General features: G+C 38.5%; 1 protein-coding gene across 1 annotated transcript in view; it reads left to right on the top strand.

Annotated features, from left to right (window-relative positions):
• NECAB1 (N-terminal EF-hand calcium binding protein 1) overlaps window positions 1-19,933 on the top strand; it is a 203,396-nt gene that overhangs the window by 33,892 nt on the left and 149,571 nt on the right. Inside the window, exon 3 of the mRNA XM_045063139.1 lies at window positions 1,517-1,625. Within this exon, the coding sequence (XP_044919074.1) occupies window positions 1,517-1,625 (109 nt within the window). The remainder of the gene's footprint in view (window positions 1-1,516; window positions 1,626-19,933) is intronic.

The following is a 19,933-nucleotide window of genomic DNA, read 5'->3' as shown; positions in this document are numbered from 1 at the left end:
CAGTGCACAATCTAGATCAGGTTTGTTGTGACCTCTAATGCTAAGTCTGCTCGGTTAGCTATTGGCAAGAATTAACTGGAAGATTGCTTTAATACACCTATTAAGTTAAAAGTATAATTATATGGAATTTAAAAACTCTCAAAGGTCTTTATATTTATATTTTGCAAATAAGGATTTCTGAAAATGTTACAGCCTTTAAATCCCTGTCCGAAAAAGCAGCTCTTTCAGTGATTAGGCCTATTGTGTCCTTTATGGTAAGTGTTAGTGTGAGGAGGACTCTCACAGGTCATTAAAAATCTTGATTTCTTGACTGCCCCCCCTCTTCCATGCCCTCTAGGAGATTAAGATGCTCTGGCAGGGCGAGGAATTTGTATTTTAACTGAACTCCAGGGGGTCTGTGGGCCATCTTTTGGGGGGGGGGGAAGACCCAAATGGGTCTTGAAGATCCAATCCTATTAAATCTTATCACCTTTTTCTCAAAGACACATTCTACTTTGTTGAGTATGGTGTTGGTAAGACCACACTTAGGAGTTTTGTGACCCTAAATTCTTTCCTCCTCTTTGTAAATGGAGAGGAACATTCCACCACTTAAATCATTTGGCAACTTACCTGAGATAACTGGTAAACCAGTTTCCTGCATAGAAAGAAGGATGTTTTATTTTTCCTTCACATCTATTCTATTAAATTTTCTGCTTCTGTATCTAGTAGAGATCTTTTACTTTAATTTGTTACTGTGTTTCTTCAGTCTCTACTTATCCACATTTACCTGTTGCAGAATGTCAGACGCAAAAGTTACTAAAACTCCTCATGCCCCCAAATGAAAGGATCTTTGATCGCCCTAACTCCCATATATTCCAAAATATATCTCTTATTGCCTTTACTGTGTGTTACTGTGTAATGCACTTACACTAACATCTACACATCTTATCTCTTTTTATTAGACTCCCTAATTTAATTGTCATTCACTTTTGTATTCCACAATAAGTAGAATGTGCTTGTCTTTAGAAACTGTTCTTTTGTTTAAATAGTAGGGAATGAATACCGTTTGTTGGATTATAATAACGATTCTAAAATCTAAATGTTAGTATTCGTTTAATCAATATGCATTCTTAAACATCCAGTATTTATTCTGTAATCTGCTAGGTCCTGTATATCAAGACAAAATGTCTAAATAAGTGACTCTGTCTTAGGCTATTATTTGGTTGGGTGGATAACCTTTTGACATGTTAAATTGTTTGTTAAATGTTTGCCCTAGAAATAAATGATCCCAAACATACTTAAAACCATTAGACCTATTTCATCAGGGAGTATACATCTGAAGCCTATGTACTATAGAGAGATATTAAATTATTTTTCTTTTTTGCACTTTGAATTATTTGTTCTTTTAAAATAAATGTGTTTACAGACACAAATAAACCTGCATAAGCATTTGGGCAAAGTTTTTAAAATTAAAAGATATAACAGTATACAGAGGTGAAATGATTTGCTTCTCTTCTGTCTGTTCCTACCATTTCAGATGATGGAAAATTGTCCTTTGAAGAATTCAAAGCATATTTTGCAGATGGAGTTCTGAGTGGAGAAGAATTACATGAGCTCTTCCATACCATCGACACACATAATACCAAGTAAGGAACTTTTTTATCATTGGATTCTGCAAATGATGTAGAGAAGGTGTGACCAAGCACATACTGATGAAGGGGAGAAGGAGGAAATATGCAGAGGGTACATTTTGCAATGTTTAATTCCTTATGGTTAGTTTTGAGATACCCCCTCTTTAGTAATTGAAATAGTCTGAAAAACTGAGCACTGAACGGTGAAACAGCAATCTTCTGTAGGGAGCCCTCGTTTTTAAAAAAAAATTTTATTTATTTATTTAAGAGAGAGCATGAGGGAGGAGAAGGTCAGAGGGAGAAGCAGACTTCCCATGGAGCTGGGAGCCCATTGCGGGACATGTGAGACTCGATCCCAGGACTCTGGGATCATGACCTGAGCTGAAGGCAGTCGCTTAACCAACTGAGCCACCCAGGCGCCCTGTAGGGAGCCCTCTTAGGGTAACTTTAGAGTGTGCAAAATGTAAAACAAAAGCAAAGATTATAAATAATTCTAATTTTATCAATATTAAGAAAATAGAATTTTAACTTGTTTCTTAGCTTTCATTTCTGTTTGCTTCATCTAAAAATTGTCCTTAGGCCATTCTTATATTAGTGCAGTGAAATGCAGAGCTGCAGTGATTATCTGGACAAATCACTGTTCCCTGGGGTAAGCAGGTAATTTGGAATACAGAATTCTTTTCTGAACAATGAATGAGTACAGTGATCTATTTTATTTATTTTACATATATAGTTCTTTCCTTTGCATCAGTTGAGTATTGATAAAGTTTCTATTTCTATTCTTACTATACTTAAAAATATAAAATAATGAGGAATTTAGGATAGAGAACAAGAGAAATGCGCTGTTCGATTTGGGTAATTGAATCAAATCACATTTGTGACAGTCATGATTACAGAATTCTAATGTGGAAAATGCATCATTCAGTCTTGCCGTGAGATCCATCAGCGTGTCTGCTACTTGAACAATCACTGTTTTGCTTTAGGCCAAGTGTTGACATGGTTCCAGGCAGTGAGCCAGCTTGCCAAGAAAAATGCTCTTGGGCTACCTCTAAGCATAGACTCTTTTTGCAACAAACTAGTAAGAAAAATTAAAAGATTAAATTCACTTAACTCAAGCAGCTGCAAATTGTTAAATAATCAGTTTGTAAATTTCTTGACTTCTGTTGGAATTTCAAATTCCCTATGAAACCGCTTACGTTTTTTTGTTGTCAGAAATAGTGTGAGCTGTTCAACAAATCTAAGTCCCTCCTGGGTATTGGTGGTACAGCATGGAATCAGCTTATAATTTATGGAACAGCAGACCCCCTCACTGATCACTTCTATATAATATCATAGGTACTGTGACTGAGGTATATAGGACTTTGGGATAGTACGTAGAGGTATAGTATGTAGAGGTATTGTGACTGAGGTATGTAGAACACTTTGGGATAACACAGTGGGGCAGGGAATTTTAGCCTACTTTGGCAGGCTCCAGGAATGTTCTGAGGATTAGGAAGCCAGGAGCTGAGTCTTTATGGGAGAGCAGAAAGTGATTAGATAAAGAAGGGGATGAGAGGATATATATTCCAACTAGAGGAAAAATGCATAAGGAAAGACCTGGAAGTAGAAGCTGGATGGGAGTGACAAGTATTTTTGCGTCACCAAAATGTCAGTTTGTAAGGCTGAGTGCAGGAGGAGAAAAATCTGGGAAGGGAAGAATGGGCCAGACAAGACGGAACTGGCATTCTGAGAAGCAAAAGTGTCTCAAATTTAAACTGCAGGCCAGGAGACGCTCTTAAAGCTCTTAAACCCGGGAGAAATATCTTTGTAGGTCATTGTGGCGCCACTAAGGGGCAGTGCTAATGGGGTAAATGTGGAGAAGGACCACAGATGCTAGCGGAATTCTTAAATGACTGCTGGGGAATAATGTTTATGCATGGAAGAAAGGAAGCCATGTGAACCATTCCGAGAAATGATATCTAAGTGAAAGAGCAGAGGCTCCCTTTGTGGCTCAGATGTTGGAAGTTGAGATGCTAATACTTCATTATGTATGCTGATTATTTCTTCTACATTACATTTATTACTAGAGTTTTAACAATATCCAGGTTTGGAACAATCATTGAAAGTCATAGTTGCAAAATTCGGTGTCACAGAGATTTTTCAAAACACATTGACTCCTGGGGTGCCTGGGTGGCTTAGTTGTTAAGCGCCTGCCTTTGGCTCAGATCATGATCGCAGGGTCTTGGGATGGAGCCCCGCATCAGGCTCCCTGCTCAGCGGGGAGCCTGCTTCTCCCTCTCCCACTCCCACTGCTTGTGTTCCCTCTCCCACTGTATCTCTCTCTGTCAAATAAATAAAATCTTAAAAAAACAAAACAAAACAAAAAAACACATATTTGCTCCTATTAGTGAAAAACAAAGTTTTCAATAGACCTTGTTGGACTGGTTTTGCTATTTTATTTATACATTTATTAGTTGAAATTACTTGGCATAGCATTAAGATTACATTAAGTGCTAAAGAAGTCTATGCAATGATTTATACAGTAAGTCCAAAAGAGTGATGATTTCTTTTCTTTTCTTATTTTTTAAGAGTGATGATTTCTACCAGTTACTCTCACATATGCATTAGTAAAGCACTTAAGTGTTTTATGGTAACTTTTCTGATACTTGTATTCAACTTAATTTGGAGCTAATGTAGACATTTCTGAATTGTATTTTTTTTTTAAAGAAAGTATGTCAGTGTCAGCTTTGATCATTTAGGGAGATTAATTCAAACACTGACGTAGAAATTTCAGAGCTATACTTCAAGCAAATGGTAACTTTTGTCTTTGCATGATCCAAGTTTTAATTATTTTAGTGATTGTACTATACATGCCATATAATTTTTCCCCTTCCACATAACTTCTAAGAAAATATGTTCTCATGGGCTGAGCATTGCCAACCTTTCAAATTTGCTCAAGGGTACATCCTGGCCTGAAGGAGCCAAGAGCTAGTCCTGAAGACTCATTGTCTCACATTTATGGTGACCCAAGAGATTTAAATTCCACGAATGTCTGCTGCTGAGGCCCTTGGGGATGCCTGGTTCCTGCCCCTCCTGATATCTGGTGGTTTAACTTCCTCTTGGAGTCCATTAAATCACTATTCACTTAATGCACTGCATTTTCTTAAGCTTATTTGAGTAAGATTCCATTCTATGCAAAAGTGTATTCTAAGTATTATCTCAGCTCATTTCTGTCATCTATAGAAATCTGTCTTTTTGCTATAAATATTAGATTTGCTGTGTTTGAAAGGTGACATATCCACTCTGAAAATATTTAGAAATAAGGAAAATATTGAGAACCTATCTTGCTAGCTAAATTCTGCCCTTTTTTCCCATGAAGAATATTCTGCTCAATCATGGAAAGCAAATGTTATTTAGAAGTATAAATAATTAAAGTTATTTTTTTTTAAAGATTTTATTTATTTATTTGACAGAGAGAGAGATCACAAGTAGGCGGAGAGTCAGGCAGAGAGAGAGAGAGAAGCAGGCTCCCGCTGAGCAAAGAGCCCGATGCGGGGCTCGATCCCAGGACCCTGAGATCATGACCTGAGCCGAAGGCAGCGGCTTAATCCACTGAGCCACCCAGGCGCCCCTTAAAGTTATTTTAAATACCAAAATTAAGTAAATTATTCCTTATAAAAGGATATAAAAAAAGCCATCAGGTAAATCCACAGATTTTCAGAAACCATGTTTTTATAGGAAGCTTTTAAATGAACAAACTTTAACATAGAGTGGTGCAATAATTAAAACAAAGTTTTAAGTTAAAAAAATATATATTGCCCTGTCCACACACATTTAGGTAGAAGTTTTATTTTATTTTTAGTTTTTTTAAAGATTTTATTTATTTATTTGCCAGACAGAGATCACAAGTAGGCAGAGCGGGAGGCAGTGGGGGGGTGGGAAGCAGGCTCCCGGCTGAGCAGAGAGCCCAACTCAGGGCTTGATCCCAGGACACTGGGATCATGACCTGAGCTGAAGGCAGAGGCTTTAACCCACTGAGCTATACCCAGGCACCCCTAGGTAGCAGTTTTAATTTCCAAATCCAATTCTCCAGGTTTTTTTCCTTTCCTTTTGTTCATTCATTTCTTTTCTCTTTTATTTCATTTATTTATTTATTTATTAAGATTTTATTTATTTATTTGCCAGACAGAGAGCACAAGTAGAACCGGGGGGGGGGGGGGCGGGGAAGCAGGCTCCCCGCTGAGCAGAGAGCCCAGTGCGGGTCTCTATCCCAGGACCCCAGGATCATGACTGGAGCCGAAGGCAGAGGCTTCAACCCGCTGAGCCACCCAGGCGCTCTTTATTTTAATTTAAAAAATCAACATGTTCATTTAAGAAATTATGTTTAGAAGATTCAACTGCAGCTTTTAGTATGCCCTGGAACCACTTGAATCTTTTCAGTCAGATTTCCTTTCCTGGATGCAAGTAAACTATCACCAACAAATACAAGAACAGACCCGAAGACATGCATCTTCATAAGAACTTACACATTTGAGACACTGCAAAGATTTCTATACATGAATACTACCAAGATAGGAAGTATTTATAGGTCTGAATCATAGAGAATTTTTTCTAGTGTATTTCAAAATGAAGCCATCAACCACATGTCCCTCCATATTAAAGGAGGTGTCGAGGGAGTTGTGGTCACCTTTCCAGCCTGCAGAGTTGCAAGCTTAATCTCAACATTTGGTATAATATCCTTCTAATGAGAATTCCGTGAATCATCTTAATTCTTGACTAGAATTTTAAGATAATGTTTTGTCGGAAATTATATTCAGGCCTAATGTAGATGGCCTGCAGATTGCACTCGGAGCAAGGACTAGAAATAAAAAACAAACTGAATGAAAATAGGAGAAATCTGAAGGCATCAGAAGTCTAAATTTTCATCCCCTATATTCAAAAATTTATTTTAAATTTGGTAGATCTTTTCCATTATGTTTGTACATTCAGGATTTTTCAGGAGTTTTTTTCTTCAGTGGTGTAGTTGGTTGAGTGTGGGACAAAAAGCCAACTTGTTCCTGTGGAGGATACTTGGGTTATACAGCATAACAAAGAAAAAGAACGTCAAAATATAAGTTTCTGTCAACAGGGAAAAATATTGTTGAAATTTTTAACTTTCTCAAACTTTAAAGGAAGTGTACATAACCTAATAGTCCACAACATTCTGAAAATGCCATGTTGACCTTACTAAGCCTTTCGTGATTTCACAGACTTTTGTCAAGCCTCATTTTAACTGCCTGCTGTCTGGATTAAATATGCCTAGTCTTTTCTCTTCTTAAAAAAAAAAAAAGAATTACTAATTTCTCAGTCATTTTAATTAGCCTTGTTACAGCTTTTCCATCTCCATTAAAGGGTTTTGGGCACATGTTTTTCTCAAATTTTGTATAAGTTACTGTCTAAAAAAGAATATACAAAGCCCTTAACATTTAAGTTTAGCGAAGTTTAGCACAAACTAAATCTAGAGCTTCAATAGCTTAACATTGAAGCCACCACATCAGAGAGCAGGAATAGATAGAAGGAAGATCATTAGGTCAAGAGGAAACTTCCACAGTTGATCAGAAGAGCTCTTACTCATCAGAATGCCAGCTTGTCTACATTTTTCAGTCAGAGGAACACATGAATAAATTAACATAATTCCCTTGGTGTTAACCATAGCACAGGCGGGGGAAAGATCCCCTAGAGACCAAAAATGATTCTTCCAGTGTACTGCACTTTGGAGTTCCAGATTGTTAAGATAAACCAAATGGTAAAACAGATGGGAGTGTTGCTCTTAGGTCAGAGAGTGAACACACAGAAGAGCTTCCCAGGGCCTGCAGATGGAAGTTGGGGGGAGGGTTTAACTAGAGATGGGCAACTGTTGTCTTCAGGTCGAGTATTCTTCATTCTAGGCTAAAATAATTTTTTCAGTGCCGATTACTGGGATTTCACCCAATACTTGTTAAATCACTGAAGCACACCAAAGTGACAGAAATATCACCACCTACTAAAAGAGCATAGTCCATCTTGAGCTAGCTCTAAAAGCTCAAAAATCTCTTTCTTAAACAGAAAATTTCTCTCTCAACTTCCACTTATTTTTCTTAGTTCCGCTCCTTAGGGGCATGCAGAAGACAAATATTTTATGACAAGTCTTTCTAATATTTGAAGACAGTTTTATGCACCAATGATGAGATTAAATCCCATAATAATTGGAGAGTAAGGATATCCAAGGATTTATTCCAGATGGCAGAATTTGGTTCCTTCTGAAACAGAAGGTTGTTCATCTTTTATTTGTGCACGACAGTGAAATGCTAAGGCTTGATGAGTTGGTTGATGCAACCACTTTCTCCTTGAGTTACTTATCACATGCTTAAGTAGACACATTTTGTGGGCAGTAAGAAAAGAAGGCAGTACCAGTACCCAAGGGAGAAACAGTAGGTTGGTCTGAAAAGTATGTGACACAGCTTGCACTGCGTTGCGACTAGAAAGTTTATTGCAATTCCATAGTAGGCATGAGAGAGCTTCCTATTAACATAACCAGTCGCATCTTCAACTGGAACTGGAGGCTCAAAAAGCAGCACCAAGACTTAAGTGCCTGGAGAATAGGGCAGGTCACAGTCCCAGGTGCTAGGCCAAGCAAGGATGCCATGACTGAGAGGTACACAGTAAAGAAGCTGGAAAAGAGGAAGAGGTTGTGTAGCTATATGTTAAGATGTCAAGAGAGTAAAACGAAAAGTACCATACTATAATAGGGCGAAATGGAGTGGACAGACCAGGTGTCCAGAGTTGAGGTTTAGCAATACAGATTGGCCAAAGGAGCTCTGGCTGAAGAGTGCTCCAAATATTCTAGCAAGGCCCAAACTGGCCATGAGCAAATGAGCAGAGAACACAGATGGAGCATTTCTTTCAGCTCCACGATCAAGGCTTAGCTGTAGCACAATGAGATACCACATCACGCTGGTCAGAATGGCTTTAATTAACAAGTCAGGAAATAGATGTTGGCGAGGATGTGGAGAATGGGGAACCCTGCTGCACTCTTGGTGGGAATAGAAATTGGTGCAGCCACTCTGGAAAACAGTATGGAGGTTCCTCAAAAAGTTAATAGAGCTACCTTATGACTGAGCAATTGCACTAGTAGGCATTTATACAAAGGATACAAAAATAGTGACAAGAAGGAGCACATGCAGTCCAGTGTTTATAGCAGCAAAGTCCACGATAGCCAAAATATGGAAAGAGCCCAGAAGTCCATCAGTGGATGAATGGATAAAGAAGATGTGGTATAGATATATAAGGAAATATTACTCAGCCACCAAAACGAACGAAATCTGCCATTTGCAACGATGTGGATGGAATTAGAGGATATTATGCTGAGTGAAGTATGTCAGTCAGAGAAAGAAATACCATATGATTTCACTCATGTGGAATTTAAGAAACAAAACAGATGAACATAGAGGAAGGAAAGAAGAAATAAGTAAAAAAAAAAAAAGAGGGAGGCAAACCATAAAAGACTCTTAACCATAGGACGCAAACCGAGGGTTGCTGGAGGGGAGTGAGTGGGGGAATGGGGTAACTGGGTGATGGGCATTAAGGAAGGTACCTGAAGTTAGGAGCATTGGGTGTTCTATGCAACTGATAAATCACTGAATTCTACCCCTGAAGCTAGTAATACACTATATGTTAACTAAATTGAATTTAAAATGAAAAATGTTTTACAAAGATTTAGCTGTAAGAACTAGGCTGTGAGCTGACCCCTATCCAGACATTAAGTAAACTCCTTGGCATAAACAGAGAAAGGCTGGCCAATGTATGCTGCTTTCCAGAGGGAGAAGTAATTATCTATCAACTGTGGCCAATGATTTTAGTTCAGAATGTTTATATGCCAAGTGAGGCACGGAGTCAAAGGAGCCTGATACTAAGGAGGGAGAGAATAACATTCTGTACAGATTCCTCAACTTCCCCCAAGCTTTGCTTGACAGTAGGGCAGAAGACAATAGAGTGGGCAGGACTTCACTGGTCGTGAGTGACAGAAGCATAAATTAAGCTGACCTAGAAAATTATGTATCTAAAAAATCCAGAGATTGGCTTCATGTGTGCTGGAACCAAGTACTGCAACAACAGTGCTAGGAATCTGTCTGCCCTCATCTCTCACCTCTTCTTTTCTCCATGGGGGCTGTTCTCTCAAGCACATCCTCTTCCTGAGAATACAGGATAGTCACTAGAAGCTCTGAGTTCCTATTGCCACCAGCTTGGCAAACTCCCAGAGATTACCTTCCTTTCCCAAGAGTCCCAGCAAAATTCTGATCTTGAATTACGTTAGCTTGGCTTGGGTTACATTCACATCCCTGAAAAATCACCATTTTCAGGAAAATACAATGTGAAAGAGAAAAGGAATATAATCCATTTCCCTAAAAGGACAAGAGGCTTGGTGGAGTTTGAATTCCAGACAGTCTTTACTGAGTGTGGGGTCATTTAGGAAAATCAGGAGCTCTTTTTATATTTTTAAATTTATTTTTATTATTTTTCTAAAAATTTATTTATTTGACACAGAGAGAGAGAGAGAGAGAGAGATCACAAGTAGGCAGAGAGGCAGGCAGAGGGGGCAGGGGAAGCAGGCTCCCCACCAAGCAGAGAGCTTGATGCGGGGTTCTATCCCTGGACCCTGAGATGATGACCTCAGCCAAAGGCAGAGAGGCTCAACCCACGGAGCCACCTGGGCACCCCTGGGACTCTTTTTAATGGAAAGATTGAAGCCCGGGAGAAATTTTTGTTTAAACAGGCCTCCTGGTGGCCCTGAGCTGTCCAGGGTTCTAGTTCCCTACACCTGCTCCCTTCCTGACCATCTGATTGGGTCACTTCCCAGTGCTCCTGTGTTCCCATGCTCCAACTACTAGAATCATGTCTGCAGTGCCATGTCTTTGCTCCTTGTGGTCCTGCCAAGCCTCTGTATCTTCAGGGACTGCCAAAATTTAGGCAGACTTAATGCATAACACCTGTTCTTTATTCCCTGAGTCTTTCAACATAGTTACCCATCTAGTCTGGACACTCTGGGCAGTTCTCACTTATGGTGTTCTTCTTATTTCTTAAGAATTTAAAAATTAGCACTATGAACATGGCTAAGAGAGACACTCTGATTATATTCTATATGGGTACACTTTAGAGACTTGAAACAGAAGTTTTACAGTCTTACTCGACCTCACTCTAACCCATAACCGGGTCTCCAGGTAGTGATTGATTGCATCTGGCCATTAGCACTAATCCGTGGCCAACGAATTTACTTAATACTCAGCTATTTTTCAGATGTGCCTTTCATTTCAATCATCTCTGAAACGCATCTACTTTTTTTGAGCATTTCTAGCTCCTAAAGAGAGGGAGAGAAAAACACAGGCTGTTTCCTGAGAGTTCCTTTTAAAATTCTTCACTTTCCGTGACGGCTTTTCCTTGACACCATTACCACTTCCTCCTAAATCAGGCCACTGTACAATCTGCAGTGTTGATTGAGCTGAGATTCTTTCCTGGAGGAAAAGTGAGGACTCGACAAATCTACTTTATAATTAAGAAGATTAGCATAGTTTGGGGGATTTATAAAGGAGAGAATTTTAAAGAGATTTTTCTTTTTCATATGATGGGGAAGTGGATTCCCTTTAGTTACAATTTCTGAAGAAAAAAAAAATCGGCCTCAATTGTCTCTGATGGTAGACAAGCCAAATTTGTGTTGAGGCAGTTCATGTCTGATTTCTAAAAAAAAGTGTTGAGGAAATGTTTAATTTTTTAATTAAGTAGAAAAGTAAATTTATTGAATGGTCATGTGCCAGGCACTTACTTGCCTCATCTTATATAATCTTCACAGAAATGAAATAAAAAAATATTATTCTTCTTCACAACATTCAGTTAAGAAATCTGATAACGTTCAGTGAATCGTCCAGGGTTTCACAGATACCATATGTAAGGGCCCGGGATTCTCTTAGGGCTACATAAAAACCAAAGTCAAGCTTACTGTCAGGCCACTTCTGTAAATTTTCAGATGTTCAGCTATTTATTTTGTCTCTCAGAAGTCAAAATATTCCGCAGCCAGTTTTAAAAACCACTTTCAGGTATTTTCTTTTTGATGAAAAGGTGGTTCATTCTCTCCAGCAATAGAATATATTTGGATGTACAGTATAGAGGTAATTGCCTTAATTGCTGCCTTAATCTCTTCCCTTTTTTAAATCATTATGTAGGATTTTTACAGTGTGGGAGTTGCCACAATGTAGAGATGTTATTCTTTTTCTCTATGTACATTATTTCCATTCTTTGCACATGTCCCCGCCCTCATCCTACCTTTGTATCTGGGATTCATCTCTTACTTTTGGACTTGGTTCCCTACCGCCTTCCATTCTGTCACTGTGCACTCGCCTCATTTTCTCCATTGTTCCTCAGAGCACTCACAGAATTGTCCTGTTTCCTTTAATCATGTGTGTTGAAGACTTTTGCATTCATGCTGTTTCAGATCATCTTATATTTTTAACCTTATCTAGAGAATTCTTTTCTGGTTGTCATCCCTTCTTGCCGATAAAGAACATGAGTTTTCTTTTAATTTTTACTGAACTCACTTCCCATCAGCCATAATACAATTGCTGGTGGTAAAGTAAAATCGATTACTGCTCGAAACAAAAATTGTCTACTGAGAAAACTAGGTGAATTATTTATTCACATAGATGCAGCCTTCTTTCTTACCTCACCAATATTCACTGAATGGATGAAATCAAGTCAGCAAAATGTTAACCCCAGTATTTTTCAAAAACACAGTGCTTAACTTCTTTGGATATTTTCTTCCTCTTCATCCCCCAATGCACCAACCAATTCTGTCTCCCTCCACCGCCCCCCTCGCTCATTTATCTTACAAATCCATCTAATTCTCTTCATGGTCACTATCACTATCACCTAAAGACAAGCTTTTTCTCTTTTACATTTTTCTCAAAATGTCAGTTCGGTGGAGTATTTACAGATTTTTTTTCTCTATGTTACCGCTAGGTTTCAGGATTTTTAAAAAATAAATATAGATTACAAATAGTCTGAAAGTGATTGCTTCCCTTTGAAATGTATTTTTTTCAAGGGCACTCTCTTAAGGAAGTTATTTCACTCTACAAAAAAGAATTATATAAATAACATATACTTACCGTAGAAAAGATTCAAACAGTACAGAAATCTTAAGAAAGAGCATAAAAATACCTGAAATTTTACAACCTCGATTTTACCAATGGCATTTGGTTGCCATACCTCTATTGTGTACATTCTGTTTTAATCACAGAAAGCTATTTTCTTGGATTTCTTCTCCTTTCCCACTATCCATGCCTATCTCACCCCACATAACCACTCTCTACCACCTAAGCTGTGATATTCTGTATCTTTTCCCATATTTAAGTAATCATGTACACATCTAAACATCTCATGAAAGTTTTCCTTGACCTTTCTTATTAGGTTAGATTTCTGAGGCCGCTTTCTCCTTGTAGTGAGTATCTCTTCTCTAAAACACTTATATAAGTTACAATTTTATATTTGTTCTGTGTTTTTTTTTATTCATGCTCACCTCCCTGGTATAAACTACATGAAGACAGAGATCATGACAGCTTTGCTTTCTAGTGATTCCCAGATCTAGCAGTCTCTGGTACATATAGTGGGCTCAGGGAGAAGGGATGATTTCCTGCTTCCCCATATCTCATGCTCTGCATTTTGCCTGAATGATCCTGCCCCTTTCTTCTGCCTCATAAATCTTTCCAGCTATCCAGGTCCACCCAATTCCATAAAAGCAATATTGCAATGTGGAAGGAACTCAGCAACTGGTTGAGGTTGGGCTTTTAAATCCCTCTACTTTCTAGCATTGAGAACTCTAGGTGGTCATTGCTCGTAATTAAACCTTAATTTCATTGGCTGTGAAATAGGGCCCAGGTAAAGACTCGTTTTGCAAAGTTTAGTGATAATATGGAAATATCTGCCACAAAATAGTAATCATGATTATTATTATTATTAAGATGTATTCACTAATCTTTTCTTCTTTCCTGATTGTCCTCTTTCTCCAAATTTCCATAATTGCAGTGTATACTTTCACACAGTACCGTTTAATTATATATCTTCTGTTATTTTCTGCTAATTGTTTCATGAGCATATTAATCTTGTCTCTAAATCTAAATCATGCAACCCTTTGAGGCAAAAATACGGTTTTCTATTATTTCCAGTAATTGCTATACTACTTTCAATAAATACTTAGTTGATTGATGGCTTGAGGAATGGGAGATATTGATTTGATGTAAGAAGAGCATACAATGGCACATTATTGGTGATTTATGGAATTTAAATCCTGGCTAACTGACCATAGAAAGTATGATGCTACTAACAGATCCTGTCAAATAAAAAGAAGCACTGATTCTCTTTGTGGGAGATAGAATAAATAATGAGTTTGGCTCTGGATCCTCAAACTTTTAAAAAGTTATCTTTTAAAACAGTTCTCTACTCCCATGAATTAAAAGTTATGAAATTTAATTTTAAAGTGTAAATGTCAATTCTCTTTATTTTAACAGACGAGAATGTTTAAATTAAGTACTTTCTTTGTCTCAGTATATTTAGTAGATTGGCACTTATATGTAAAACAGTTTCCCTGCTTTAAAAGAAGCTCCTCCTATATAGAATATTATATTCTCTTTTCCGTTCTTAAAAGGTTTCACAGTGGGGGAGAAAATAAACTAGCAAGAGGTTTTAGTAGTGAACTCAGAGTATAATAGGAAGAAAGCTGAGCATGGGTATCAGCTGAATATTTTTCTTGACTCATTCACTAATGGGTTTAATGGTTTTTTTATTTTTAAGTTTTTCTGGGAACCTGTTTTTAATGAACTTTAGATTAAAAACAATGATTCAAAGTAATTAGAAATCTACATATAGAAAACAATAGGATTTTAATCATTTGCACAAATCATTTTCCCCTCTATCTTCCCATCCTCACTGCCATCAGGTTGAAATTAATAAATACAGATGAGATTGGCACAAAGAGTTTCTCTATCTTTTTGTCTTTTTTTCTTCTGAACTGTGAATAGCTTCCAAGTGAAAATTCAGTTTTGAACTTGACAACTGTTATTCCTGTTGAGTTTGCAAGAAATTAGTCACTTATCCTTACTTATTGATTTAACAGATTTGTGTGTACTAACTCTGAGTTACTGTCTCCATCTAGTTTCTTTCACTCTCTCTCCCAATCTCTCTCTCATTCTCTGTCTCTCTCAGTCTGATCCAGCTCTAAACTTAGTGTTCAAAGATTATGTCTCCAGAGTCAATTAAATCAGAATGAGTTGGAAGAGGTCTCCACATTTAAAATTTTTGTTTTACTATGTATTCAGATTGGATCTGCATTTCTGCTTATATTTTGAATTCCTAATCCTAAATTCTTGCCCTTTATATTTTGCATTTCAAAATCTCTTTATTGTCCATGGAGCTAACTGTGTTTATGTCCTGGCTGGTTCACAAAAGCTCATAGGGATTTTTCTTTAATATAGAGGATATTCAGAGAGACAAAGTCCAATGAAAAGAATGTGTGAAAAATTGTTACCCTCATTGAATTTGATGGGAACCATTCTTCAGGATGAAGAAGGTAATATAGACTTCAAAGCCCATGACAGAAATCCCCCTCTCACAGTCATAGATTATACAGGAAATCTGTCCTTGGTTGATCATTTAAAGTCTTTGACACAAGGTTTTTTTACCAGTAACATGAATCCCTAGAAATTTAATGTAAAATATTATAGATATTACATATTTTAATTTTAGTGGGAAGAGAGGAAATATGGCCAATACTCTGTGTCAGACACTAAGTGCTGTGTGCCAGAACAACAAAGAACCACCATACAAAACTCATTTTTCCTCTTAACTTTTAAATTAGCCCCCAACCTTTCATGATTAATTTTTTAAAGATTTTATTTATTTATTTTATTTATTTGAGAGAGTTCAAGCAGTGGGAGGGACGGAGGGAGAGGGACAAGCAGATGCAATGCTGAGCGTGGAGACTGTTGTGGGGCTCAATCGCACAACCCTGAGATCATGACCTCAGCTGAAATCAAGAGTAGGATGCTCAACCAACAGAGCCACCCAGGTGCCCCTGAATAACTTTATGTCAACTCTGATATGGCAAACAAAGAGCTTGAATGTTCTAAGAGACTACCACAAAAACTCACTGAAAGTTCCTTGGAATTCTAAGGAAGAGGATCCTAGAGATTAGGGAGAGAAGGAGGCTAATAAATTGAACTCTGAGGTCAACCTGTGTCTAAGATTTTGTCTTGCCCACACAAACTAAGCTTAGCATTCTTTCAGTAAAGTGTTAGTCTTTATGGTGTGCCAGATATTGTGCTAGGTACTCAGGGTATAGTGGTGAACAAGAGATTTGTAGTTTAGCTAGGATGTAGAAAAGTGTAAACTTTTGGAGTTAGGGTTATGGGCTAACCTAGTCTAAAGTGTCAATCAAGACCTCTTGAAAATGACTTGTACATCTACTTATCAAGAAGAGGTATGGATATGAGTAGGGATGGAGATGAGAGAAGTTTCCAGCCAAAGAGAATGGCATGTGGGGAAGATTTAGGTGAGAGAGAGTATGGCATGTTGGAGATCTTAAAAGACAAGCAGTCTACCCAAAATCATTGAATTCAAGAGGGTGCTGGGGAGAGAGACAGAGAGAGTCACTTGTGAAAGGCTTGTCAGCCAATGGGGCATTCGGATTTCTACGCTTCAGTCCCGGTGGAGCCACCAAAGGGTTTTAAACAAGGAAGTGGTGACACTAGGTTTCTGTTTTAGAAAGATGAATCTCCCCAAAATGATGAGAGGTGACAGGTCTGGAGATAGAAAGGCCAATTAAGAGGCTGCTTCAGCTGTCCTTGAAAAAAAAATGTTTATCTGAATCATCATTTTAAAAACTAGTCTTTCTGGGTTTGGTGCATAAACAATGAATTTTGGAACACCGAAGAAAATAAAATTAAATAAAATTTTTTAAAAAACTAGTCTTTCTGAGTAAGTTTAAATCTTTCTGATCTCAAAAGATGTTGGATGATCAGTACTCTGATAATGAAGAGTAATAATAATGGTTAATTCCTATGTGCCAGATCCTGTTGTAGGTACTGTCCATTGTTAGCTTATTTAATATTTACCAAAAATACCTATGAGGAGGCTGAAACAGATTTAGTAATTTTCCTAAAGTCACACAGAGAGTGAGAGGTAAGCCTGGGCAGTCCAGCTCTTAACCATTATTCTATACAGCATCCTGTTAAATCAATCTTAAAAAAAAGAAAAAAGAGAAAATATTTTATTTATTTATTTGAGAGAGAAAGAGAGAGTGTGTGTGAGCAAGGGGCAGAAGGACAAGCAGACTCCTCACTGGGTGCAGAGCCTGATGCAGGGCTCGATCCTAGGACCCCAGGATCATGACCTGAGCCAAAGGCAGACACTTTACCAACTGAGCCACCAGGTACCCCTAAAATAGGTATTTATACACTACTTTGGTGTCTGGTAGAATGGTAATCGTCACTTTGTTTCTGAAGGCCTTGGCCAAGCAAACTTTTCAATGTTTTACTATCTTTGAATATTAAGTGGCGCTAATAATATTTTCTGGCAGGAAGTTGTGAAAACTCATGAGACAAATGTTAAGAATCAGTTTAGTCTGGCAACCACAGAAGGTGCCACATAAATATGGGAAGTTTGTTTAACTTGGGTTAGTAGTACTTGTGAGTGCAGAACTACATGAATCACAAAATCCTTGCTCATTGCTGCCTCCTGGGTTCAGACAGGGGAAGATGATGATGGCGGGGCAGCTGTCCATTCATTTAATTCTCTGCACGCTATTCCAACTCTTCTGTGAGGGATGTTGCTGGTGTCTGTGGCAGGGTGTCTTGGTCAGAGAGCCTTGCAGATTAACCTCTCCCTTTCTGGAGAGCTTTAGAAATGCAAAGTCCAGTTGACAGAAATTGCTTTTTTCCTTATCGTGTCTTTGGCAGGCAACAGTAACTTGGAAAATGGACTTCCTCTGAAAAAAGAGATGAGCACAGTCCAGAGGTAGATGAGGGTTGAAAGGACTTTAATAATAACGGGAGAATACTGGAGGCTGCTTGAGTCTCTGGGTATCATCTAGGAAAGTGAGTTGAGAAATGCCATCCCCACCTAGAGGGTATTTAGCTAAGCAAAATACGTCAATCAGAAAAAGACAATTATCGTATGATTTCATGAGTATGTGGAATTTAAGAAACAAAACAGAGGCTCCTAGGAGAAGGGAGGGAAAATAAAACAAGATGAAATCAGAGAGGTAGACAAACTGTAAGAACCTCTTGCCTTTAGGAAACAAACTGAGGGCTGCCGGAGTGGAGAGTAGTGGGGGGATGGTGTAACTGGGTCATGGGCATCAGTGAGGCACGTGACGTAGTGAGCACTGTGTGCTGTGTGTAGCTGATGAATCACTGAACTCTACCTCTGAAACTAACAATAGAGTATATGTTAATGAGTTGAATTTAAATAAAATAATTTTTTTTTTTAAAAAGGAAAACAATGCCATCCCCGTTAGGGACTCCACTTCCCCTCTCTCCTCGTGGTTAAGTTTCACAGCCGTGAAAGAGACTTGGAGACTTGTTGCTGAGAACATGAGGGAAAGGGGGAACTGAATATATTGGGTTTGTCTTAAGAGAGAAGAACCTCCTGATGGAGAATGGGGTGGTGGCGGCTTGGAATGAAAGGAAAGCAATCTGGATCCTCGAAGGAATTATCGGAGAAGAGGGGACACAGAGATAGTTCAGGCCTGAGAGATTATGTGGGACACTTCATCGTCCAGACCCCATGCAGTGCAGTGCAAAGGTAGACTGGAAAATTCCACCAGGTGGGTCACAGGGAGCCCCCTAAAAAGGTGATCTTAAAGATTACCTTTTGTCCTTGGGCTTAAAGTTGTATTTAGTACAAATCCATATGCTGAACAAACAGATGCCAAGTCACTGCTTTCTGAATTTTTCCATTGTTTCTCATTCCTTAAGGCCAAGTGCTGGGGGGAGAGAGAGGGAGGACTGGCGAAGCTGCATCTCACAGTGTCGAAGCTGTCTGCAGACCAAAATCGTCAGCGGGCTCTCAAGGGCCTGGCTGTGTGGGTGGGCTTCCTGGTTGCTGTTTGCTGTTTGTTTTATGTGGGCTGGAACATCTTGTCTGCTAGAGCTCTTTGCTCTTCAAATGAGTCCTGGGTTGTCTAGCTCTGTACTGTGCATGACTAGAGCTTGTAACCACACTTAGAGGCTTTTTCAGTATAGGACATTTTCTATAATGCTACCGTGTCAAGACAATGCTGACATTAGATGTCCTGGGGATTTTTCCTTTATTGTTTTTCTCAATGAATCTCAGTACATTACACATGATTTTCATGGTGTGTGTTTAAGAGCTTTACTAAAATTACCAAGGACTTTCAGGGCAAGGCAAATGAGACATGATTGTTTAAGTGCTAGAAAAGTTGCCCTGCAACATGGCAGATGAGGATAGAGAGAAACATGTGAAGTTTACTGTTTTGTGTCCCTTCCAGAATCATTCCTTAGGTTGAATGGATGGATTACTACTGGTTTTCTCTTCCTCTGCATATCCAAGAGAGTTTTAAGTAACACTTGCCCTAGTGAAGAAGGAGGGAAGAATCTTTTTCTGTTTCTTGGTTTTTTTTTTTTCCCCTTTAATTTCAGACACAGCTATGATTTACAGGGTCACAAGTGGAAAATCTTTGATATTGTTTTAGCCTGGAGCAGAGACATGAATTTGATGATTTTTTTTTTCCATTGGCCCGGTGGACTGTTCTTCCTTGCTCATCCGCCAGAACAGTGAGGTATACTAGGTGGCAGGACCCCAAGGATAGTTGTAACCCCGAACTCAGATTTGTTTCATTTCACTCGAACAGATCTGTTTCAAGCTCTGGCTATGCGCTAGAAACTATGCAGTTAACAAAATCTAGCATAATTTTCAGACAGAAGTACTTCCTTTTAAGCAAGATGTTTCCATTTATAATCTTAAATCACTGACAGTGTATGTCAAGGAAAAGGAAAATCTGGCTTCTTCAGGGAAATCCTGGTCTAACTCTTCCATCTTACATTTGAGGAAACGGAGTTCAAAAAAGATAAGCCATTTCTCTAAATTATGCCTGTGTCAGCCTGGGCTAGAACACAGGGCTTCAGAATCCATGCCTACCTCTTTTTTCTCTTCGGTGCTGTCTCCTGGCTTACAAGCCTAACAGACCAGAAACTTGGGTGGGTGGGAAATGGAATATGTAACCTTTCCCCCCGCCCCCCCAAGTTAACGTAATTTCTATTTCCAGC

The sequence above is a fragment of the Mustela putorius genome, unplaced genomic scaffold, assembly GCF_011764305.1.
Source record: "Mustela putorius furo isolate JIRA1106 unplaced genomic scaffold, ASM1176430v1.1 tig00003846_pilon_pilon_pilon, whole genome shotgun sequence".
Classification (NCBI taxonomy): Eukaryota; Metazoa; Chordata; class Mammalia; order Carnivora; family Mustelidae; genus Mustela; species Mustela putorius.
Note: the sequence above shows the minus strand (reverse complement) of the source record. Positions and strands in the feature narration are given on the sequence as shown.